This window comes from Spermophilus citellus (genome assembly GCF_964194105.1).
Source record: "Spermophilus citellus genome assembly, chromosome: 8".
Classification (NCBI taxonomy): domain Eukaryota; kingdom Metazoa; phylum Chordata; class Mammalia; order Rodentia; family Sciuridae; genus Spermophilus; species Spermophilus citellus.
In genome coordinates, this window is record NC_138189.1 from 103,875,092 (window position 1) to 103,901,750 (window position 26,659).

The 26,659-nt window shown below is 35.2% G+C and overlaps 1 protein-coding gene across 3 annotated transcripts in view; it reads right to left on the minus strand.

The window, feature by feature from the left end:
• The window catches only part of NFKB1 (nuclear factor kappa B subunit 1), a 117,538-nt gene that overhangs the window by 85,531 nt on the left and 5,348 nt on the right, over positions 1–26,659 (minus strand). Inside the window, exons 2-4 of one of the 3 annotated variants that reach the window (XM_081303800.1) lie at positions 11,228–11,273; positions 6,685–6,760; positions 3,036–3,073 (exon numbers count right to left, since the gene is read on the minus strand). In XM_081303800.1, coding sequence (XP_081159926.1) covers positions 3,036–3,073; positions 6,685–6,760; positions 11,228–11,266 — 153 coding nt within the window. In that variant the 5' untranslated portion in view covers positions 11,267–11,273. Of the gene's footprint in view, positions 1–3,035; positions 3,077–6,684; positions 6,761–11,227; positions 11,274–26,659 lie in introns of all 3 variants that reach the window. The other 2 variants (XM_081303799.1, XM_081303801.1) reach the window with 2 other exon arrangements.

Consider the following 26,659-nt stretch of genomic DNA (forward strand, 5'->3'; position numbering starts at 1 on the left):
GTTTATGACTATATAATAACTCAACTGTATGGGTTTTTCTTTTTCAATTTCACCTTTCAATGCCATAATTTAAGAAACATCTTCATCTTTCATTTACTTTTATTGTGGGGCAGGTGCCTCATACTCAGTGTTGATCGTTAGTCATCAGGAACTCCCATGCTCACTATTTGCTGGTGAGGGTTTCTGCCTTATGTACTCACACATTACAGATCTGCAGCCAACATGAAGGTTTTAATGACTTTGAGCTCATGGACCAAAGTAAAATCTTTGTCTCCGTAGACTATACTACAGTTCATTATGCCTACTAGAGTCTTACAATCTTTAAGTGGTCCAGGTGCCTTGCACTTACTTAAATCTCTGCAATTGCATCTGCAACTGTCTCTAAATTCTCTGAGGACTTCCTGATTTCCAAAGAAAATTGGTCCTCTAGATGAGAAAGGCCCAAAATAAATTCCCTAGTCTGGGAAAGTCCTCAAGGCCTACATGGGATACTCAACTCATCAAAGTAAGACCTAAAGCAACTCCTGCATATGACTCCATAGGAGACCCCAAACCTGAATACTGGTAGAGCCTTCAAGGTGAGTTTTTAGGGGCAATTCATCTGTTTCACTTCTCACAAAATTCAAATTTAAAAATGAACTACAAATTCAGCTCTACGTCTTTTGGAAGCAATAGTAATAAGATTTCTAAGAGCATGAGAAAATAAGAGCATGTACTACAGTTAGTCTCCAGAACTGGCTAACCATGAAGATAGACATTTACTTGGCTGCTAATCAATTCAAACACAACTTCACTTTTAAAACTGTATTAGATAATTAACACCAAATAAAAGCACAACAGAACTGGGTATTCTGAAGATTAGTAATCTATGCTATGACTCATCACCATCAGAGCAAGGGAAAACCTGTACCACAAAGGCCCCAAAGAAAAAGAACATTTTCTAACTTTAAAAAATAATAATAATAAAATAATTTATTATCTTTAATCGTAAAGTTCCCTTGGGGCAGTTGAAAAAATATATACATATACATTTTTTTTCTTATTGACAGAGGTATCAAATTGACTATAAGTAAATAGTCAAGGCTTTATAATTTTAAAGACACTTAAAAGATATTATTCTTAGTTGCAAAAGAGCATCGAAAGATCAATGAAAAGCAATTTGTAACTTGAGGATGGAAATTTATAATTTTTATTTCAGGAAGATAGATGTTTTCAAATGTATTGTGTAGATATATTTCTGATTCTAAATTTCTGAGATTAAAGATTTGCCAATCCACAGCCATTCATCTCAGTAACTCCATTTGCTCAAAATGAGTCACTGACCTCAAAGGCAGGGCTACATTCATCCAGTCAGAAAGCCTGACTTAAACACAACCTGCTTACTTTCACTGTAGTCAGATATCAAAACAATACCACTTTGATAAACAAACACATTGCTTTACTCACATGAGTTTTTATATAGTCACACATAATGAATTGTTTTGAATTTTGGAATGACATTAACTCTTCAAACAAATCATAAATGTCAAATTTTTCTTTGTGATCATTGCGCCCCAAGAAGAATTATATGTTAAAAATTTATTATAGTGCTATCCTTATAAAAATAGGTATTTAAAAAATACTTTGGTGTGCAGAAAAATTTTAGTTGGCTTAACAGTTTCATGGATCACTAAATTTTACAAACAGAATTTTTTGGGATGCTGGATTCCTGTGTAAAATTTCAGGGAATAAAATTCCTCTGAATGGTTGTTTAAGAGAACAGGTGAATTCATGCGAGAAATCACTGGTACAAGAATTGGACATGGAGGTAAAGCAAAAGAAAATGCTTTTGGTAAACTGTGGAGTCAGGATGTGCCACTTGTAAACAACTAGAACAATGCTCCAAAGTTTCTCATGGAATTCCTGTCCCCACAACAAAACCTTTCATCTAATTTCAACCTTGTAAGGATAGTCTGGTTTTCATTAAGATATTCATATTCTTTAAATTCTGACCAAATCTATTACATATATAATGCCATGATTCTGGAAACCACAAATGTAGTGGTTGCTTTATATAGCTCTTGACATTTAAGTTCTTATATTTATTAAATGTTACTCAATATAAAAGTGCTACACTCATTCACCTGGGTTACCTCAAAGAACACTTAGGAAAGATATTGGGTAATATAACTGCAGGAGGACAGGTATATGTATGCTTAGTTTCACACAGATATGATAAGCACATCCGTTCAGAGATTTAGTGACTGTCATTCTGTGGGAGACTATACTGTTACTTTTATCCCCTAATAATTGAAATGTCCTATGGGCAAATATAAAAGATTCTCTTTCCTCCTATTTCACAGCACTGGAGCCATGCAGTTTCCAATAAATATTCATGCACACAGCTGAGACATGGTTTTGAGGCCATTTCCATTTTCAAGCTATCCTCTATAAAATCTAATGTTCAGAGGAAGAGCCCAATAAGATAAAATGTTCCTCTCTTTGCTGCAAAGAGACTGAGTCTAAAGCTAACACCAGAAGGAAAGGAATTCAACAATCCATTCTAATACTTTACCTCTGCCTGATACTTTAAGGCCTTAAGTTACATGTTTCACAGATAAGAGAAAAAGTCGAAACTATGAAAGCACGGAGGAAGGTTAAGAAATACTATTCACGAGTGGACATGATTGATAAATTTAACTCAAAGGCTGTGTACTGCATGTATTTCTTTATCAGTGAAAACGATTGGAAATAACCTATGCCTTTCCTAGGAGTGCTGATAAACTAAGCTGCCAGAGATAGCAGACTACATAAGGATCTATAATTAACTGGAGTTCCACAGAACTATGCACAGAGGTTCAAGACCGTTTAAAGAATGACTAAGAGCAATGTAAAATGGATGACCAAAGTGTTACATAATTTGGCAGGTTTGATCTTCCAGATAAGCTACTTCCTTCATAAAATTTATTTACCATTGTTTACTATTATGTAATGCTTAATATTAGATGTAGGGCTCTAACATTTCAGAAAAAGTCCCATCCCTTTCATCTTCTTACCTGTTTAGGTTGCTCTAATATTTGAAGGTATGGGCCATCTGCTAAAAACAAAAACAACAAACAGAAACCAAAAGAAACTGTGAGGCTTCTCAAATGTGGTATAAAATGTAAAGCAAGTCAAAAACTGAAATTATGTTTGTAAATTGAGGTTTCAAATCACTTTTGTACTTAACATTCCACAAGGACATAATTTCTCCTCCTCGTTTGAACTATTACATTTCCAATATTACCCTTATTTTAATAGTAGTTTTACAGTTCTAGAGAGCCACAATAAGTGAATGTATGCTGACTGGCAATGGCACACTGCCCAACTCAACTAAGGGTGCCCAGATGGGCAGGCATGGGAAGTCAATAAACTCCGCCATCTTGTCTCCCAGCACAGCATTTTCCAAAAAACACGAACATCAATTACATGCAGCAATCGCTTTCTGGGTGTTATGACATGTTATTTTTCCTTCACATCACTGGACTTTTAGTCCTTATGGGCTCAATGTGAAATTAAGGATGGAGCTAGCAATCTACACGTGTGAAAGACGCAAAAGATGATCCCAGGCCAGCTGTTTCTCCTTACGCTACGTTTCTGTTCTTTTCCCTTACCTGAATCTGGCCTTCATTATCTGACTAGTTTGTTCTTCCTTTCCCCCTAATAATTTAATTTTGTCTATAAGACATTGTGAATTTTTCTTATTAACCTGTAGCTCTGGACGTTTATATGGAATTTCTTAATATTGTGCTATCATATGAACTCTTTCTAAATAAACACCACGAGCATTTAGAAAACACTGAAAATAATTTCATTGAAGTTAGGTGCATACCAATTAATAACTATAAAAGCACAACAAAAGCTACATGCTTAATCCATAGCCCAACTATCTGACCTGAAAATTCCTGAAATTCAGATGATAATCAGGACCTCTGAGAGCATAAATATGAATTTGCTCAAAGTGAGAAAGTCACTAAGCATCATAACTGGTTTTTATGTCAAAAGTAGCATAACCCATACCGTTGGAATAAATTATGATGTATGGAATTTCATATTTGTTTGAATATAAATAAAGATGTTTGGTATTAAAAACATTCTAGAAGAATACTTCTGGGTCCATTTGAATCTTCACTGTTTCTACTGCTAGAAGCTTAAAGACTTATTTTGGATAAATCAATTTGCAAAAAAGAGATAAATCTGGTTGAAATTTAAAATAAAATAAAAATTAACATAATTTTTTGTCTTTTCAGCATTTTGTTGAATCACGATAAAACTAAAGAACTGTAGAGAAAAGGATATAATTATTTTGTTAGTATTCAAGAAATTTATAAGTCAGCTGAAAAATGACTGAATTTGAAGTGAAATATAGGTAAGAAAGGAAAAATTGGGTGTCACTGGCCAATATGGTATGTATCAGATTACTTTCTTTTTGTTTGTATGAAATTCATCCCTTAACATTTTAAAGTACTTTTAGAAAATAATCTTAAAATTTTTAAAAAAATGGCACGAATTTAATTTTTGCTAAGGAAATAACACTGATTAGAAATAAAAATATTTTCACACCACTAATATACAGCCTGTAGGACAATGTAACAGATATGGAAATATTTCCTGTAAAAATGTTAAAAGAACACCTTAAGAAGAAAGCTCTCTAAGAAAGCAATATTTGGATAAGATGCCATGGGAAATATATAGAGCTGGAAGCACATTTACATTAAACTTCAAGTCTCTCCCTTCTTGTTAACTCTCCTAAAAATACTTTCAGTTTTGGTGTTAGTTTTTCTAAAGGACTTAATCTTCTTTAAATATGTGAAATTCCATGTGAAATGGCTCCATTTTTCTCTTTCAGAGAACACATTTAAAGTTAAATCAACTAGAAAATTAGATTCGATATGCACATATTTGTTTTAAGGCCAACTTTCTTTTGGACATGTTTCTGTGCCATGAAAGCGGCATCCCACTGTGCATAGAAATTTAAGTTATCGTAGAGTGTTACAAAACTAACAGTTGTCCCATATCCCATAGTTTTCAACAAGGAGCAGATTTACCAATGGTTTTAGATTTCTAGAAATCCAGAAGACTGAAAAAAAATCCATATTAAAATTCAAGTTAATATTAGTTTAGAGAGCCTCCCTAACTCCTTTAAAATTTGAACGAAACATCTCATGTATCTTGGACTATAAAAACAGAACTATGTGACTGGAATAAAGAGGAGGAAACATCCAGAAAAGATGATGGTAATACCAATCAGAAAATAAGATTTCAGAGATAATTTTGAGAGATTTTCCAATATTTACAGCAAAGTAATTTCTACAACATGAAGCTCTGACACAGAATATTCACTGAGATGGTATTTTGATAATCTTACTTCTATGTCTATAAACCTAAAGAAAAAAAAACACTTAAAAAAGAAAGATCTTCCTCAAGATAGCTCTTTGGTGTTTACAAGGTATTAAATAGAAATGTGTATACTTCCTGAGGGAAGAATCAAGTTCTTACATTTTCAATAAAACATTAATACTAAGAAAAATACTTTGAACCCCAGAATAAAAAAGTTGACAGGAAACACAGATGCTACTAAGCCATTTATTTGTTCACAGGAAGCTGACCTAGAACTCAAATTGGACAGCACTTCACAAGACCACAGATACTATAGCCTGAAAAGTATGTTGTGGGGTAAAGACAGAAAGGCCTCTACCAATATAACTTCTGCTAGTGAAGGGCAAGTGTGGCAGATTGACTGTTCCCTCCCATAAACTCCAGAAATATTAAAGATACAAATGCAGAGAAACATTCTGATCTAAAGCATTAATGGTGAGTACCAGAGTCACCACAGTAATTTTAAGTGACAATGATAAAAACAGGATCATGTCTCCCCATGAGACAAGCAAATCCACAGTAAACAAAACACTTGCTGTCCACGCCAGTGATTACCAAACTTTCTGGTACACAATCTCTGTAATTCACCCACACTGATTCTGAACATCTGTTCAGTCCCACAGATGTGAGGGGTGAAACAAAATAGAGCCCTCAAACCATGCTTATGCACAAATCAGTAAAAAAGAGGCCAGATGAGGTTGAATGTTTTATTACATATGAGATTAAACAATTTGTGAATTCAGATAACGAACATAGTCATGTTCTGAGAGAAGATTATTATTGTAAATTTTGTCCAATTGGCCAGAATGCAAAGCTAAAAAAGATTTTTTAAAATATATATATATTTTTTACTGAGTTAATCTTTATGATGTTTCCTTTGGCTGGCAGGCATACAACAGACTGTCATATATATATATATATATGTTTTTAGAACAGAGCTGAGGAGTACAGACCACTTTGCATGAGTGTGGGACAAAACACAGGAATTGTAAAAGAACTGAGATAGTAAAATTGGGAGAAAAGGGAAATCCTTATATTGAGAAAAGAAAATCCTCTGAATTGTCCTAGCAGACAGAGCAACTGTGGTTGCTAATATAATAGATAAGTGAGGTGAAACAATTTTGTGCAATTATATGTTGAGAAAAATGTATTGAAAGATGGGTTTTTAAAACATAAATCACTATTTCCTTTCTATTCATATCCCGAATTTCTAAGACTATTAGCAAAGCTTGAATTTTTTTTTTAAGTGAAAGTAAAACAATAAGGCAAAGGTGATAGCTTTCTTACCTGTAGGCAGTGGCATCTCCGGGGGAAATAATTCTGGATTAAATATAGTATGAGGCAAAGGATTCAAATGAAATATCTGTAAAGAAAAAATTACAAATTATGTAATCATTACTTTTCCAACATTATATTAAGAAAGTAATGTTGATATACCTAAAAATTACAAAAATGAAAACTCAAGGAAAAACCCAAAGCCTGAAAATATTTAAAATCAAGATTTAAAAGAAAACCTTATAAGACTAATTAAACTCTCATGTGTATGGAATTTGCAAAATGAAGAGAATGAGAAGGATAAGCTAGCTAGAAATCCCTAAGGCAAGGCTCTGGCTTGCTTACTAGTACATCTTCAGAGTCAAGTATATGCTCATCACAGAGTGGGTGCTTAATAAATATTTCAATCCAGCGGCATTTAACTAGTGAGCCACATCCTCAGACCATGTTTTGAGACAGGGTCTTGCTAAGATGCTCAGACGCTCACTAAGTTGATGAAGTTGGCCTTGGACTTGCAATTTTCATGCCTCAGCCTTCCAAGCTGCTTTGACTTTAGAATTCTGACATCTAGACTATAAAAGATAAATGTGTGTTTGTTCTAAGCCACAAGTGGGTGGTCAGTACTTATAGCAGCAACACAAAATTAAAACAGTAGGCACACAGTATATTTACAGGAAATTAAATTCTATCTTGATAAGTTACTACTTATTTGGATGATTTGGAGCTAGTACTTTCTTAGAAATATAAGAATATAATCCTGGGTTGGGGCTGTGGCTTAGTGGCAGAGGACTTGCTTAGCATGTGTGAGGCACTGGATTCGATTCTCAGCACCACATTAAAAAAATAAACAAATAAAGGAATTCTGTCCATTTACAACTACAAAAAAAAATTTAAAAAGAATATAATCCTAAAATAAATATTTCTTTTATGATGGCAAATATATCTCTAATCTAGCCACTCAATTTCAAGGCCTGAAAGAATTATTGACAGCAGCTCTGGAACAATATCAGATAACTAAAAAAGAGAATTTTTCAGTCCAAGAAGCAGATAATTTTCTAAGGTAATAATTATTATTCCAGCCTGGCACAGTGGGTCATGCCTGTAATACCTATAATCCCAACAGCTCATGAAGCTGAGGCAGGAGGACATGAGTTCAAAGCCAGCCTCAGCAACTTAGAGGGGTTCTAAGTAACTTAGTGAGTCCCTGTTTCAAAATAAAATATAAAGTATGAGGTATGAAGCTCACAGTGGTTAAGTGTCCCTGGGTTTAATCCCTGGTACCAAAAACAAAACAAAACAAAGAAATTTATTTTCCATTTAGTTCACATCTGTTTGAAGTGTTTGTGGATAACATCGGAACCAACCGTACTTCAGTTTTTATGATAGGTAGCAAGTATGCTGGATATCAATAATTTTCTTTAATAGAGAGTATCCTCTTCTTATTAGTAAATTACTGAAGGCTCTTGGGTACTTAAGAACCTAGTCAAATCAAGAGTAAGAGAAGCAGTATTTACATAAATAACACTTTAGTTGTTAGAGTTGCAAATTTTCAATTGAGGAACAAAAAGTGTGCTCTACTTCAATGCTTCAGAGTAAATCTCATTGATGCTATTTACTGTTTGCTGAAAAGGAAATATAGGAATAAGAAAACACATTCTACAAAAGGGGCCCCACCTTACCAGTATCAGAGCAGAAAGGCTGACCTAGAAGAAAAAATTTCCTTTCCTATGAGCCTGGAGGTGGCTAAAATGGCTAAACTGATAGCAAAAGCACGAAAAGATAACACTGTGTTGCAGCTTCTAGTATCAGATTGGGGTGGAGAGCAATCTGCAGCACACACAAATGAAACACAGAGGATATCTCATCAAGGACATGTAAACCTTAGGAAATATAGGCCATGAAGCTCAAGACAAGAAAACAGCAACAGCGAACAGAAACAAAACAAAACAAAAATGCCAACAAAAAAATCTTCAAGGTCCTCTCCCCTCAAAAATGGAACTGCAAGAATATGCTCCACCCTTGTTGCTAACGAGCACAAAATTGCCTACATAAGAAACTTTCAAAATGAATGTTTTCAGCAGGTTTTACTCTTGTGTGGCATAAAGGACCATCTCTGATTGATAAGATTTCCTGTGTATAGAGACAGGAAAGCCTGGTTTAAAAACCAAGCAGAAACAACCCTCATGCTGGTTAGAGTTTGCCTTTAATTGTTAGAAATCACGTATTAAAAGTGAAAGGTAAAACAAAGGGTTTTGATAATATGAGTAGCCAAATGTCTTTCATTCTGCAATCAAAGAAAATGTTCCTAGATTTACCTGAATTGCCATTTTTGCAACAAAATTGGAAAAGAGCATCCTAATGTGGAAAGCTACTCATTCTTCCTAAATCAATCAGAATATTACATCAAGATTAATGACTGCGGGGGTGGGGGGGTTGAGGGGTGATGGAGGTGTGGCTCAGCGGTAGAGCACTCACCTAGCATGTATAATAAGGCCTTGGGTTTGATCCATAAATAATATAAAGGTATTGTGTCCAACGACAACTAAAAAATAAATATTTTTTTTAAAAAGATTAATGACTGCTCTAAGTCTACTTTAAGGGAGCAACACCAGATTCCTTAAAACTTCTCACTTTTGGTTCTGTTTTCTGGCTAATTCTGTGCATGAGTAATTTTGGGAAATCCATTGTTTTAGATGATTGCCATTACAATTTAAATGAGAAATGATAATGAATATTGGACCAGCATGTCCTGGTACCTGCGGTTCTCTCTCCTGGTCTATCCTAGAAAATTACATCTTTTAAATCTCAGCTTTTATAGACCTCTTTGGAAAGTCCTCCCTAAATGTTCATCCCCAAAGTGGCACCCAGTAATCCCTCTCAACACTTCAGTCCAGCTCTGTGCAGATCACTACTACTATAGCATTTATTACCCTAGGGAAACAATGTCTCCATCCCTCTTATTAGAATGGCAGCTTTCTGAGACTAGACTCTATGTACCACTTATTTGGTTTTCTGTTTGTTTTGGTATTGGCCATTTTCACCCAGAGGTGCTTATTACTGAGCTGCATCCCAGACCTTTTTATTTTATTTTGAGACAGGGTCTGGCTAAGTTGCTGGACTGGCCACAAACTTGTGATCCTCCTGCCTCAGCTTCCTGAGTCACTGGGACTACAGGCATGTACCACCATGCCCAGATATTTTACTTATTTTTGTATCTCTACTACATCAAAGTTCTGGTACATAAAAATGCTTCAGGAGCATAATAAATAGAAGAGAGAGAAAGAAGCAAAGTGTTAGTAACCAGCAAAGATTTGCTGGAATCTTTCAAAGTAAAAAGTTAGGGAAAACCAAAAAAGAACACTGGTATTCCTTCATGCTGCTAATTAAAAAGAAAGAACAGTTTTGTGCTCCCAAAACATGTTACTTAAACATGTAATATTTAAAACCACAGTGAATGTGGAGCTTTCTATTTTTCAAATGAAAAGTGAGGATGGGGATGCTTCATAAGTGATTTTTCACTTAGAAGAGCTGATTAGTAGCAGTCAACACTTACATAATGATCTTCAAATTTTAAGTCCAAAAGGTTCTTTTCAACTACACAACTCTGGCTCCTCAGTAGAAGAGTTTTACTACATATTATATATATATATATATATATATATATATATATATATATGGAATTTTAAATATATATTTTAATGGGCTATAATGAACTGAACTATGTTAAATTAAATGTAAAAATGTTTAATTTCTATTTGCTGGAACTTATGGATGTGCCTTTATTTGGAAATAACATTCTTTCAGATAAACAAGATAAGATGAAGTCAGATTAGATAAGGGTGGGCTCTAAATCCAATGTCTGATACCTTTTTAAGAAAAGAGAATCATTGTTACTGCTTAATTTCTACTAACATTTGTTTAAGATGGGAGTTCAGAATAGATAATATTTTGATTCGAATTTCAACTGTCTTTGCACTAAATAAAATTCATCGTATTCTTTAAGAAAAAAAGAGAGAGAGATTCAGATGCAGACACACAGTAGGGGAAGGGGCATGTGACAATAGAGGCAGAGATTGCTGGAATGCATCCGGGAGCCAAGGAATGCCATGGAGTGAGAGCATCAGAGAGGCTACCTCAGAGTCACAGAACCAGTCCCCTCAGAGTATTCAGAAGGAACCAACCCTGCCAACACCTCGATTTCAACCTCTAGCCTCACAAACTGTGAGACTCTTTTCTGTTGTTTCAAGTCGCAGATTTGTGATCATTAGTTCCGGTAGCCCTAGGAAACTAAGGGCTATTGTTTTAACTACAACATCAACAATATTTATACAATAAAACTTAGTAGTTTAAGTGACTCATTTTGTATGACATGTCTTCTCTAACCTTACCTGGAAGGACAGGGAAACTGAAGAAAAAACTTAAAAGAAATATTTAGTAATTTTAGAGTTGTATTGATATTGAATTACTATGTTTGCCTGTATACATTTTGAAAAATGAATCCATTTAAATGAAATTAAAAAATAAATAAAATTAACAGTAAGATGGTAACACTTACTTGTTCAGGCATTCCCCCATATGGATTGTTTCCTGCCATTCTGGAGCTGTATAATAAAACAAAACAAAACTGTAACATTGGGGTGAACCTTAAAAATTCCATCAACATGGAATGCATGATATGGTAAACTGTAAATTCTATGAAGATTAAATACAATCCTTTTAAAGACCTTTAGAAGGAGGACATGATATAGTTCCCCTTTGATATCTAAATCTAACAGCAGGGAGATTGCATAATTAAGGAATTGCCACTTACTATGATATGGAACCTCTTGCTGAGCTCACACAGTATCCTGAGTTTGGTACAACGGGTCTACATCCTCTCTATAAAAACTATGCATACTTGAGGCCATTTCTTTGTATCACCCTCTAAACTTCAAGACTTTACAGTTTGGGCTTTTATGTATATTATTTTTCAGCCCTCATGAACTCTGTGATGTTCTAAAATTGTCTCCAAATTTTCTGCAAGTCACTCCAGTTGAGAAGTTCAAAGGGCCTGATCAGAGTTTTGCATAGCACCGGGGAGGACGGCTACAGTCTGCCAGGCTCTGTCTTCTATTGCATTCCATTGAAGCATTTTCCTGCCACTGTCAAAGTGGAATAGAAACTCTGTAATATCAAAAGTATAATTAAATACACAAAAATAAGAGCCCTTCTTATCAAGGCTATGGATCTCAACTTACTTAACTCCAGCCAGGTATTAATACACTGCAGGCCCTAGAAATCTTGTTTGATGCTGCGAGTCCTGATAACATGAAAATGATCGCATAAAGATAGTACCTAAAATCACGTATCATTAGGGATTTACTTAATTCAGAGATATCCTTTCATTATTTTAAATATAGATTATTTAGTTGAAATTTACTTAGATCAAGTTTAAGCTACGTGACATGGAAAAAGTGTTTTCAAAAGCAAATATTAATTTCTGAGACAAATTTATCAATTTTTTCCACAAAGCCTATAAAGCATGAAAGGACACCTGGGATTGCAGCTGAGAATGTTGTCTACCAACAAGTGCTCTCTCCTGTTCCACAGCAGAAGGGGTGGAGGAGGGACTGTGACAGTTCAGCTAGAATTGCCATATACTTCCCGGGTTAGAGATGGCCATTTGACAAAATGCTCACCGATAGAAAGTCATAACTACTGTGGGCTTAAGGTCCTTGAGAAACTCCCTCCATATTTTGCTTCTCTTTCCTAATGGATAAAACCCAGATGAGGCTTCTACCATGCAGGTAACGATGAACAGCCTAGCAGATGGCTGATAAGTAGGAGGTACCAAATCTGGGTCCCTGAATGACACTGAATGACTGATGGAGAGAGACAGCTTCCTGAGAATTCTCAGGGATGCAAGGCAGAGTCCAACTCTAACAAAAGGGAAAAGAACAGCTCCCAGTCTATAGAACAGGAAGTCCAGGCAGATTGGCAGGGAAATATGTGCTTTCTACAAGAAATAGTGAGTGCAAATATTCCAACAGGTGCAATTAAATACATATCTATTAAGGTAAACAGTTTAAAAGAGAAAATTGACTTGATATAGTAAAGAGAAATTAAGTAATTCAAAATTCAAGAGTTCTTTCATGCCTGGGTGGGTGACCTTGATTAGCTAACTCACTGTGGCCTGTTATCTCATTTGTAAAAATGGAGATTTGGATGGAATGGAATTTTGAAAAGGGTAGAACTTTGTTGAGCTTGGAATATGTGCTAGCTAATAAATTGCTATCCAAAGAATACATGCTCTAAGTCATTCTTTGGTAAACTTGAATTTTTGTATGCATTTTTAAGTGGATATCTACATTAAAACTCTGTATGCATATTTTTGATAATCATATTTCTATATTAAAGAATCATAAATTTCAGTTACATGGAGAATACCAGTAAAAAATGTTATATTGAAATTGCACGTTAATATCAGTTACAGCAATCTTTTTGAAAACCCTTAAACTTAGACCACCCAGGAGCTCAAACTTTCACAAAAATTTTAAAAATATTCTTTTCATTTTAGGCTTTCCATTAATCTGGGGTGGTGTCCTGATTCTTTCCAAATAATCTTGACCCAGAGTCTTCCAAAGTAGAGGTGAGATGGTTGACGTATTGAACCAACAGAACCCATTCAGTTACCTATATGGCACTGATTTATGTATATACTAAAACTGTTGTATATACTATAGTTGTATATACTATAACTTTAAGTGTGGATTTAACATAAAGTAGCCTTCACTGTAACTTTAAAAAGTCAACTCAACTTCCTTTAGCAGAACTGACACAGATTAAGTATCGTGATCACGTATTGTAGAGAAAGCCTTAATGAAGAGCTCCAAATTATAGGTATGTGGACAAACCACTAAATTAAATAGTCTTCCCTCCAATAACATCCCACTACAAGATTTATGCACTAGTGCATACCTATAAAAAAATAGTTTTAAAAACCCTACAGCAACTTGAGAGACACCTGGGAGAATGTTAAAAACTGAACTTGTACCACCTTCAAAGATAGCTGAATTCACTGAGAAGAACTGAGAGGTAAGAGCTACTCCTAGGGTGATGTCAATGCTAATTCAAATTTTAAAATAAAATGTCAAAAGAAACCAAGAATCATTTGGAAAGAATGAATCATAAAGTAATATTTGCATTAATTGTAAAAGCAGGTTTTACTTCTAAAATGTTGAAATACCAACTAAGCTTTTAGAACTGAAGGATTTGAAAAAACCAGGGAAAGCCCCTTCAGTCCCCCCGGTCCCCAGACCTTCCCCTCGCTTTCCTTTTGCTCAGTTCTGTGCTTTTGAGGAAGGACCCTGAAACAAAAAAGCAGATACTGAGTCGTCTGGGGAGAAGATGGGTCTAATCTCTGCATCTCTCCCCCCAACAACAGTGAGGTTTTTTAGGAAGATTTTCATACATGAAAAGAGAAACAGAAAATGTAACTAGCTAGCAACAAAGAAAATATCCAGTGAACTGTTATTTTTCTATAGGAAAAGCAAAAGGTTACAACTAGCCTAGTTCTGAATATGTGATGAGTTCAATGAAATGCCCAGTGGGTTACTTTCTACACATCTGTGACGCCCACCCCAACACCTCAGCTTCTCTCTGAAGAAAACTAGACTGAGTGCATTAACTTCAATTTTTTCAAACTCATTAAAATGATTTCATGACTCACTATAGCTCACAATTTTCAGTTTGAAAAACAGAATTTTAGTTGCCATCCAGAAGATACAGTGGGAATTAGATGAAGTACCTCTGTATTCAAGAGTATATTCAGCCACAACACACACCATTTATGTGCAATTTTAGTATGTCATCTTGCATAGCAATAAGGATGAAACTCATAAGAAATAAAGCTGACTTTTCACCATTTCTGTAAGGTAATAAATATATAAAGAAAAAGAAATCTGCTGAAGCCTCTTTTTTACATAGGAATTTGTTAGAAAAAGCATGATATATGATATAAGGTAATGCACATGCGCACTGCATATAATGTAAAACATTCAAGTAACTGTAACTTTTCTTTCTGTAATTTCAATTTCAGGAATTATCTGAGCAAGTACGCAAAAAAAAAGTAAGTATAAGGATAAGTCACTGCAGCAAATAAACGAAAACAATCTAAATGTCCTTTGGTAACAAATTGTTTAACAGTTGCCTAACTGTTAATGAATAAGTTAAATATTAAGTTTAACTTTGACATCTTTTTTTTTTCAAATTTAAAGAATTCAGTTTATCAGTTTAACTTTGACATCTTAATGATGACATATAGTGAATAAAACATGAAGTTTGAATGAGCCCAAAATTTCTAAGTACTCCTGGAATTCTTTCATAAGAAATACAATAGAAAAAAATCTAACTTTAAAATGTCTGTTCATTTACATCTTGCTGATACTATATGGTGCTAGAAATGATGAAAGATAAGTTGACAGTAGACTTGTTTTTTTCAGAAGAGATGATTTCCAAAAAATTTTTAAAAGAATAATTATTTGTATGCTACCATACTGAGATATGTATAGACACAGTTTTCATTTTGTTCTACTCCTCTCTGCATTTTTATACTGGTATTGTTTCATTTGGGTATAATGTGACCAACTAAAATGTGGAATATCTACCTAGTGACTCAGCACTGGTAAAGATAAGGTCCCTGTTGAGGATGGAATGTCAACCTAACAGGGATGGCAGACACACAGAAAATATTCAGCTGGTTAATTCATGCAAAGCCTATTAGCACAGTGAATGATTTCCTAGCAAATGTTAGCCATTTTAGTAGAAGAGCATAATAATCTGTTCATAAATTATTAAAAGAGCAATACAGACAGCAAAAGTTTTTAAGTATTCTGAGAAGAATCAAGTATTTTATTTCTTTTCCATCTACATTTACAGGTACATGGCCATATTATTTCTCTAAAGTGATTATGTGTCACTGCTGAATAAAATGTTTGCATTTTGTCCCCAGGGGACATCTGGCGACCAGGAGTCATTTTGTGCTGTTGTGGGCAGTCCTAGTGGATTTTAGTGTAGAGAGGCTAGAGACACCACTAAACCTATAATGCACAGGGCAGCCCCTCACATTAAACGATTTCCCAGCTCCAACTGTTAATAATGCTGAGAAGAAACCCTGATGAATGCTATGGCACCAGGACAGTACTTCTGTTCACACAGAGTAAGAACTAAACTTTACTGACTACCTCCCATGAGAAAGGAACTGTAGACAGTGCTTCACATGTTTCACTTAATTCTCACATTAATCCTGAGGAATACTGATTGCCCCGGCTGAGAAACTAAAAATTAGAGAGACTAAATCATTTGCTTAGGCCGACAGAGTAATGCTAGCTAACCTGTCTACTACCACTTTTATTGGAGGTAGATGTGATTTTCTTCTTGACTTCATTATTTTAATACAGACCTTTGCTCCAGGTCTCCCAAGTGTTCTACTTGGAGCTGGTCTACTTGCAATGGTAGCTGCTATAGCTGGAAACTTACAAATAGAAACTCACAGGACCAGTCACCTATGCTTGTGGAGAAGTGGCTGCTGTCTCCCATGATAATAGCCAACATTCAAGTTGTTTTTTTCAAGAAAAGCTCTCCAAAGAATGTAAGGAACTGGTTTAAACCAGTCCCCAAACAATCAACCCCTCTTCTAGATGTCCTGGAATGAACTTGCTCTTTACAATCTCACTATAATGCTATATTTGCCCCATAAGCTCCCAATGCACCATTTTTGAACATATGAAGAAGATGATCTCAAAATGCACTTTCATAGAAATGTGTGCTCTTTGACATACAGACAAGTCTCCCCAATTAGATTCCCTTGCCTCCTTTTTGGGGGAGATAGCACTTTGGGAGTCACCCCATGCTCTCCTTATTTGCTGCAAACCTTCTTTCACTCTCTGATTTCCTGGTTGTGCTCATTGGCTCTGCACCCACAAAACAGCAAAGCCTTAGTCAACACATTATTTGGCTCAAGTAGCATAGCCTGAAAAGCAGAATAAGACTCTGACAATGTAGGAAATTCAAATGAGTTATTTACAAGAAATCAAATGTGAAAATAAAAACACCAAATAATATCAGTTCAAGTGATATTTTAAACCTATATGCACATATGAAAATATATACATATATACATATATAGAGAGAGAGAAAGAGAGAAAGAGAGAGAGATATGTAAGGGGGGATGATATCTATATATCTCCATTCATTGGTAAATTTCAAAGAAGAATAAAGGTATTCTCTCTGAAACATGTCTGTAGGAAAAACATACTCACTGACCATATTACAAAAATATATACAAATTTAAAGCTAAATTTGAGCTGTGCCAGTATTGGCAACCAAGAGGGGAAAACCGGTGGTTGTTGTGGCACATGCTGTGCACTGTGTGACAGGTTTATTTGAAATGTTACCTGGATGTTTTCCTTCCTTCATTAGTTTACTCATTCATTAAAAAACAGTTATGCCTACTGTGTCCGCTTCCAAAGACATGATGCTACACAATAAGAAAAACACAGTTCTTGTACTCACAGAACTTATAGTTGTGGTAGAATGAAATAATGGTCACATTTTTTTTTTTTTTTACACTCACCCAACAGAAGGAAAAATATCTATGTCTTCATGCTTTGAATCTTGGCAGTCCTGTAACTAGCTCTGACCAAGAGAATGAAGGAAAAGTGTGGGTACTGCACACTGGTTTCAAAAAGCCTTGCAGTGATCACATTCTTTCTCTCTTGGAACACTGCTGCTGTGTGAACCGGCCTGGGCTAGCCCACTGGAGGATGAGACACCATATGGAGCAGAAAGGGGCAAGGCTGGCTGAGGCTCCCCTCGACTAAGCAGCACAGGCTGAGCAGGCGAAAACTTCAGAGATCAGCCAGGCAAGTCCAGACAGATGATTATACAGCCCACAGACTTGGAAGAAATAATGAATGCTGGTGTTTCAATTTGCTTTGTGGTGATTTCTTATGCAGCAGAAGTTAACTAATGTAACAGTTTAGTAAGTAGGAAGATGAACAGGTTAAAAAAAAAAGTGCAACCTAGTAAGTGTTAAGGGAAACGGAGAGTATGTGGGGCACGAGTTATCTTGGTAATACAATTCAGTAATTACACTCCTGCACTGACTGGCTTTTATTCTTATTGTCTTATTCAATTCCCAACTGAACAGAAGAAACAAGTACAGTTCGTCAAAAATACTTTGCTGTGAGAACAAAATTAGAACTGTTAAAATTTTCAAAGTGCAAATATTATTCGGTCACTTTTAACATTAAGTAATGATGACATTATAAAATAAGTGATGATGTTTTAAATTTCCTCCACTTTCTAATCTCTAAAGCCAATTTATCATTTCTTTTTTCTTAATATTTTTTAGTTGTAGATAAGTTGTAGTATAAGCATATTATAGCATCACTTATTATCATGTTCCAACCAAAACTATTACTTCAGGCAGACTGGTTATTCAAAAACGTCTTGCTCATTTCCATCTCTTCTGTTTGTTTAGTGTGCCTTACATCCTGAAATGCCATCTTTCCTATCTAAGTATTACCCACTCTTCAAGGCTCTACTTAAATCCAACCTTAACCATAAAACCTTGTACTTTTCCTTATAATTTATAGCCCTGTAATCCACATTAGGTCTAGAACACTTACAGTCGTGGTGATTCTACACTTTACAGCACATGTTCTACTGCAACTTAATTTTTCCTATATATTTAAAATCTTCTCAAGGGAGTATAAGTGCCTAATATAAATGGGAGTTTTGCTCTTTTGTACTTCCCAACCAGTAGACATAAGTATTTTTTATTAATATAGTATTAACTGTAAGAAGCATTGAAATATCAAATTTGTGAAAATATTGACTCCTGGTTTTGATCATGACAGATTAACAGTTATCTGAACTTGTTCCTTTACCATGTTCAACTGCAAAACTACACAAAATACTTAATGCAATAGGTTAAGATACTGAACAACAGATATCATAGTGCTATATATCATAGGCTATCAGCTCCAAGTCCATCCTTACTTTTTGAACCATGGTCACTTTCTACATGGAGTAGAGCCCAAACAGAGAGCAGCAATGTCACAGAAAAGGTTTACAACAGGAATAAGAGCCTCAGAAATCTGCAGAGAGGTCACCTCTAGTCGTTAGCCAAATATTAAGCTATGCTAGTGCAAGACAAGACCCTGAAAAGCCAACTAAAAAGCAAATATTCAGGATATAAGAGTTGAATTCAAGAGGTTACATGGTGCTGAGAGACAATGTAATTGCCACATCCCAGGGTGGAGAGACAATGCTGAACATTCTAAGCATTCAGTTGTGACAGCTCAAAAACCATGCAATGAGAGTTAGGAACACACCCTAAAATTACAGCTATTCTAAATCCATCTTATAAAACCTGTTGATTAACCAGTAAACTTATTGCCTATTACTACAAATTCAACACTGCATAATGGAAGACAAAAACACAAGCTTTCCACAGTGGAATATGTAAAGGCACAATTAAAAATTATAAAGCCTGCAAAGAAACAGAAATATACGACCCAGAAGAAAAAATACAAAACAAATAGTGAGATTAGCAATGAATGATTTCAAAATAGTTAACAACAATATATTCAACAAATATAAAGGCAAAGATGGATATAATGAATGAACAGATACAGAATCTTAGCAGTAATAAGCAAACTTTTTTTAAAAAGAACTAAATGGAAATTCTAGAACTGAAATGAAATTTCAGCAAATGGATTTTTCAAGAACTTTGATAACATAGAAGAAAGAATTAATAAACTACATCAATAAAAACTCTCCAACTTGAAATATGGAGAGCACGCAGAAAGAAATGAAGACTTGCTTGAGTGGTCTAGGGCAAAATATCAAGTAGTTTACATATTTGTAATTTAGAATCCCAGGAGGGGGGATAAAAAGATAGGGCAAATATTTGTACAAATAATGACTGAGAATTTTCCAAAGCTGATTTTTAAAAAATTGGCCTATTATCTAAGAATCTCAAAGATTCTCATGTTGGAGAAAGATAAATAAAACTATGCTTAAGCATATTATAGCCAAACTGTTGAAAACTAATGCCAAATAAAAAAAATCTCCAAAGTGTCAAGAGACAAGAAAGGGCAGCCTAGGACCAGGCACAGTGACATATGACTGTGATTCCAGCTACATGGGAACACAGGACCAGCATTAGATGTCTGCTGAGAGATGCATCCTCCAAAGGGAAGAACACTGTGCTTCACATAATGGAGAGTGGAGGAGCTAGAGGGAATGCACTCCCTCCTCATGAGGAACCCTCATGATCTCAACACCCCTTAAAGGCTCTACCTCTCAGTACTATCGCATTGGTCATTAAGTTTCAACATGTGAATTTGGAAGGGGATACATTTTTAAACCATATTAGTAAGAACACTATAAGATTTAGGAACAACACCATGAATCAAATGAACCTAAGTCCATGTACAAAACACCCCAACCTTTGCAGAATACACACACTCTTTGAGAGCACATGGAACATTCCCCAAGACAGACCACACACTGGGCTATAAAACAAGTCTCCATAAATTTCAGGTAAAGCATACAGAGTATGGACTATGGTTTGGCTAAGGGCCTTCCAAAGGTTCAAATGTTAAAGGCTTTGTCCCCAAGGGTGGCAGCATTGGGAGGTGGTGAAACTTTTGGGAGGTAGGGCCTATTGGAAAGTCCTTAATGCACTTTAAGGAGATTATGAGACCCTGGCCCATTCTTTCTTCCCTTTTGCTGCTTGGTTGATGGGTAAGTGGCTTTCACAGCCACATGCTCCTACCCTGAGTACTGCCTCATTAGAGGCCCCAAATAATAGGCCCACCTGATTGGGAATCGGAGCCTCCAAAATCATGAATTAAAATAAACCTTTGCTTCTTATGAGTAATTTACCTCAAGTATTTCACTACACTGACAGCTGACTAATACAGTATATTACCTAAACATAATGAAATCAAATCAGAAACTAATAACAGTAAGATACCAATAAAATCCTCAAATATATATGTAATGAAGTCAAAGGGGAAAATGTGCCTCTTAGAATCAATTAAACATAATAAATATAACCTCATTTGCCTTGTCTGGAAAAAAAAATTAAATTCTTGCCCTATCATGTTCACTATAACCAAGGGGGACAGGGATTTTCTGAGTGAAGTGATTAGAATGCATTCCAAGTGTTCCATAAGAAACAAATCTTTGCCTATGGTTGTGTTCTTAATCACAGCTAACATTCATAGGATCAAAAAGATGTTTTGGACACATTTTAATTACTGTGTCATTTATATCAAATGGCAGATTCCATTCTAAGTGAAATTCATTTTTATTAATGTTATAGTAGGACAACCTGCTGAGAATAAATTGTACAGCTATAGAAGCTCTATGGATTATAATAAATTGGGTAAAAACCTGTGTTATCACTTAAGTAACTCTTGATACAATCCTGCTTTCCATTTCCTCTAAAAAACCAATTCAATGCATCTACTTATGATTTGAAGCCTTTCATTCAGGTGTCACTAAAAAAAGGTTTGATATACTGAACTTTGTTCTGACCTTTTGCTTCTGCATTTCTAATGTTACAGGTTTTCTCCTTCCCTAAAAAAACAGTACAGCAATTTAATTTTGATATCTGGCCTTTGCCTTGAGTACCATTTTTAAGTATTTACATTACCAGATTAAGGTAGAAGCAGACTTCATGGATTATGAGTTGAGAGACTAGTATTCTTTTGTTCAACTATAAAGAAACAAATCCTGTTCTCTTGACTCTGAATATGATTTATTTTGGATTTTCATCTTATTAACCCTCAAAAACCTACAAAAATATATCCTTTGTGTTTTAGCAGTGCTAGAGATGGAACCCAGAGCCTTACACAAGCTAGGCCATGCTGTACCACAGAGCCATATTCCCCAACCCCTTGTCCTTTGTTTTAAAAGAAAATGATTCATCATGTGAACCAGCAATGTTTGGTTCTATGTCTATGGCTACCATGGGCCTGGAAGGAGAAAAGGTTCCCTTGAGGGAACAATCACAGCCACGTGCTCCTATCCTGAGCACTGAGTACAGCAAAGACCTTCCAGTTACACATATAAAAATGTAATGATTTGCATGCATCAAAATCAGGCCTTATGCAGGGAGCTCTCAGTCCTTAGATCCAGTTATGAGGTCCTTTCCACACCGACCACGGACTGATATAAATAAACCCTTTAGGGAGAGATGAACTACACTGTCTTATATCTGAGAGTCAGATGTGCATCCTTATTTCTTCCAAGTCTCTTTGTCAGTGACCCTGAAAACTTAGCAATGAAGAGAATTTTAGTCTTAAATCCATAAATGATAAATTAATGTGAAATGTGATTTGTTCTATATACATTTTTTTTTTTTTACTAATGTCTTAGGCAAAAAACAAAAACAGAAACAAAAAAACAACATTCTGTTTGATAAGGAATATCTAAACTGACCGTAGGGTCTTTATCCATAGCAGAATTCTTATTTGTGTGAAGCTCATTATTGGCAGTTCAGAGTTATTAATTCATTCAGTGAACTCTTGATAGTCTTATGAGTCATGGAAGTAATGTACACGTAATCCAAGAGTCATTCATGGAACCTTTCAGATGAGCGGAGGGTGCGGTCCTGACTAAGAAGGGGCAGTAGGGGGCTTTTGAGGCGTGGGGATGTTCTATTTCTTGACCACCACCTAGGTTAAGCGCCTCAGAGTGAGACAAACCATTAAAGGTGCACCATTGCGATCTGTGCACTTTTCAGTTAGGCGATTCCTCAACTTCAAAAAAGGACTACTACAAAAGAAAAATTTAAAAACAAGAAGCATTACATGACCTAAGCTCCCTGATGGTCTAAATTTCTGTCCTGCTCAACACTGTGTTCCCTGTACTCAGAACTGTGCCTGGCACATAAAAATACCTTGACATACACTCAAATGAATTACTGTTGAAAAACTAAAATCCTACTTATGTTAATTTCTTGATCTAATCATTTTATACACACACACACACACACACAGATGCATAAAACATCCTCTTGTACAATAAATATATGTAATTTTTATTTTTCAACTGTACTGTGATAAAGCTGGAGAAAATAAAGGAGAAAATAGTAAAAAAAATTCTACTACATAAGGATGGGAACACATAAATAATCAAAGGTTCCCTTACTCTACACCTCTTCATACTGCCAATCTTGCTTTTCAGAGATACTAGCTTTTTAACACTCATAATTTTCTGGGTTTGGTTTATCTGATGGATCTATTCACATATCCAATAATTTTATATCTTTTCTCTTGACTTATCAATTGTATACATTCCTTCTATGACAGATGAGGAGTCAGCTCAGACTACTATCACTTTCCCTTTTTCCTCCTCCAAATAAAGTTATAATTAATGAGACCTAGCATTGATCTGGAGTTTAATATTTAATTTTATATTCAATTTCAGTCTTAAGTTTGCCATGACTTTCTTTAGAGAAATATAAATAAGAGAATAGTTAATAATAAAATATCAGGATGTTGGGAAAAAAACTAGATTGGGACCAAAGATTATAATTATTATCCACAAAATAGACCATTGATCATATCTTTATATTGATAATGAAGAATGGACTTTGCAACTACTCATGAATTTTTCTTAAGTCAATCTATCTCAATTACAGCAAGAAAATTTGAAGTCTTCCAACTAATGCAATTACATCAAAGAAACAAATTATTTTAGAGGTAGATGCCCATTTAATCTAACCCCCCAATTTTTTTTTCACAGAGAAGTTAACCACTTGCCCAGAGCCACAGAGCTTAATTAGTGGCATCATTTCCCAATATTTTATTCAGTTACTGAATAAGTAAATAAGATAAACCCTGCCCTGAAGATGTTTTGTTTTTTGGAACAAATAACAGACTGGGACAGTGCAATTCCTGATGCGGAGGTCAGGGAGAGTGAAGGAGGATGGCAGAAGTGGTGATGCTTGACCAGATCTGAAGGTTGCGGTCAGCAGGAGGGCTGGGGAGAGAAGTTCTCATTCAGGGAGGGCGTAAGCAAAAGCATCCAAAGTGAACAAATAGAAGGATAAGGACATGACAGCTGTTAGAGAGGACTTGGGGATAGGTGAGGAGTAGGGGTGGGAGGTGAGGTATGCAGGAATCCACTTGTAAGGACAACTGAGATGCACTTCAGAAATTAAAGACAATGACCTGGTCAGATTTATACTCTAGAAAGCTCACCCTTACACAGGAAAGAAAGATGCACCAGGAAGCAGGAGATGATGCATCAGAAGACATGGCAGAAATAGGAAGAGAGGGATGCTGGAGTTGAGAAGGCTGACTTGATAGAACTTGACAGACTGAAGGAGTGTATAAAGAAGGGCTCTGAGACTGCTAGCTTGGGAAACCCACTGCAGGGCCCACAGTGGGCTACCAACTGCATTCCCTAATGTGCTGGGGGTAACAATGCTGGCGATAAATTTAATATTGCATGTTGATGAGGACATCCTCATGAACATACCTAAGTGCCTTACCATCAGATCCTTTTCTAGACTTGCCTGGAATGGCTGGACTTCTCCAGTTTAACAGATATTTAGTAAATACAGAACAATCACCTAAAAAAAACCTCACCTCTCTGTCTCAACAAGGGATTAGACTACCTCTCCAAATAACTTGGACTAACTACTCCTATTTAGTTATTACAGTAGACTTTCTAAAAGAAACAGAATACTTTCCCCACCCATCATAAAAAAGAACCATAATTGCAGGGTAAATGACTGATAATGTAATGTTCTAAAATAATCAGGAAATATTTAAAAGGTTCTGTGTGCTTGTTAAATTTAGTTAAATGTCTTAAATGGGAAATTGGGTAAACTCATGGAGAGAAACCATAAAGACATGTCAAATGAATGCTATAATATGGCACGGAAGCAAGGAAATACATTTAACTGAGGCCAGATACCATGTTTTTGAAATTAATTTCCCAGGTGAACTGATGTTTACTCAATCATAAGAGACTTCTAACATGCTCTTGGAGTACAGGGAGAGTATCCATGGTTTTCAATTTATCTAAAATAGGATATTATGCCATGGAATGCCTGCAAAATGGTAATATTGATGGGCAACCTCTCTGTTCTTTTCACTCTAACCTCCTCCTTTAACCATGCAATATGTAAATGATCCTTTTCTCCGGAATTCTGATTTATTTATTTATTTATTTTGGTACTGGAGTTTGAGCCTAAGGGCTCTTTAACATCAAGCCACATCCTGACCCTTCTTATTTTTTGAGAAAGGGTCTCCAGAAATTGCTTAGGGCCTTGCTAAATTGCTGAAGCTGGTTTTGAATCTGCAATTCTCCTACCTCAGCTTCTCAAGTCACTGGGATTACAGGTGTGCACCACCACGCCCGCCTTCTGATTCATTTTCTAGATTATTTTCTCTTCACATTCAAGACTTAATTTTGTATATGCTCTCCTCTTAATCCTTTATCTATTCTTTTATTATCCTTTGTTTTGACCAAATTCATCAAGTCTCTTGGTTTAATAACACACACACACACACACCTAAGCAGACATATTACTTATATATCTTAATGTGTATTCGCAGCCTAAGAAATGCATGAATTAAATGAATAGGGTACAAAACTGCTATATTTTTGTTTCATTTTAATCTGTCTCCTCCCAGGCTTTCTGGTTGGTTTGAAATTAGCAATTTGTGCGCAGTTAAAAAAAAATCGTTTCCAATTCCTAGATTTTAATTCAGTTTTCAGTTTTGACTTTATGTAAATCGACGGTTTTATATAATCCCTTAAAGTATCTTCCTGAATATCTAATAAAGCAAAATTAAATTTGAGTTACTTTTATTCTTAACTTTCTTCATGTTTCTTCCTTTCTACTTCAAATTTCTTCCAATTCTTCCAACCTTATACATCATCTTGATTTTAATTTTCTAAGTCATAAAAGTGGTTGTCTTACATGCACAGCATTACACTACAACTGTAAATTGTAAAGGATTCTTCTCCTTTACCCTCAATACCATGCAAGGGATTAGACTACCTCTCCAAACAACTTGGACTAACTACTCCTATTTAGTTATTATAGTAGACTTTCTAAAAGAAACAGAATACATAACTCATTTAAAAGAAAAAGACAATGGATCTTATAAATCAAGTCTTAATGGCCAAACACCAATTTTGTAGGATTAACCCTACAAAATAAACCTATCCCTAAGAATTAGTAGACAAAGAAGTTCTTCAAATAGCTATAAAACGTGTTAGGAATTTATGTTAAGACATCCAAATTAGTCATTTTTTCATTCCTAAAATTCTCATCTTGGAGGGCATGTTTTCTAAGATAATTAAGTAATTTATTTTCACTATTTAAATTATTTGCAGGCTTGGGAAGAGAACCAGAAAATATATAGACTGATTAGGGAGTCTGCCATCACTTTAATTTTTCTTCTTTGCATGCTTGATATATGTTAGAATCAATATTTGGGGAAAATGAGGGATGAGTATGCTCTGACATTGAAATATGGTTTGTCTAGTTCAAACCACATGACACATAATAAAAATAATACTTTTTGAAATGGCTGCTATTTTAACAAATAAAATGCATCAAAACAATAAAAACTTATTTTTAATGTTCCAATATTTTCTCTAGAAATGTACTTAATTTATGCAGGTCTTGTTCTTTCTTTAGTTCAAGTTAGCAAAAAGTAAATCTATCCTAGAAACTTCAGTGAGCCTCATTTATCAAAATATTCCCATCAAAAAAAAGTTCAATGGCTTTATTAAGTCTACCATGAAATGTATGAATTGTCCATACACTTTTGAATAGCACTGTAAAGATTATGACAGAGTTATAGATTTGTTTGCTTTGTTTATGCCCAGAAGCTGAATTGATCATGTAATGGAACATAGAAAAATTTATCATTCTCTGATAGCCATCCCATGGGGAAGTAGA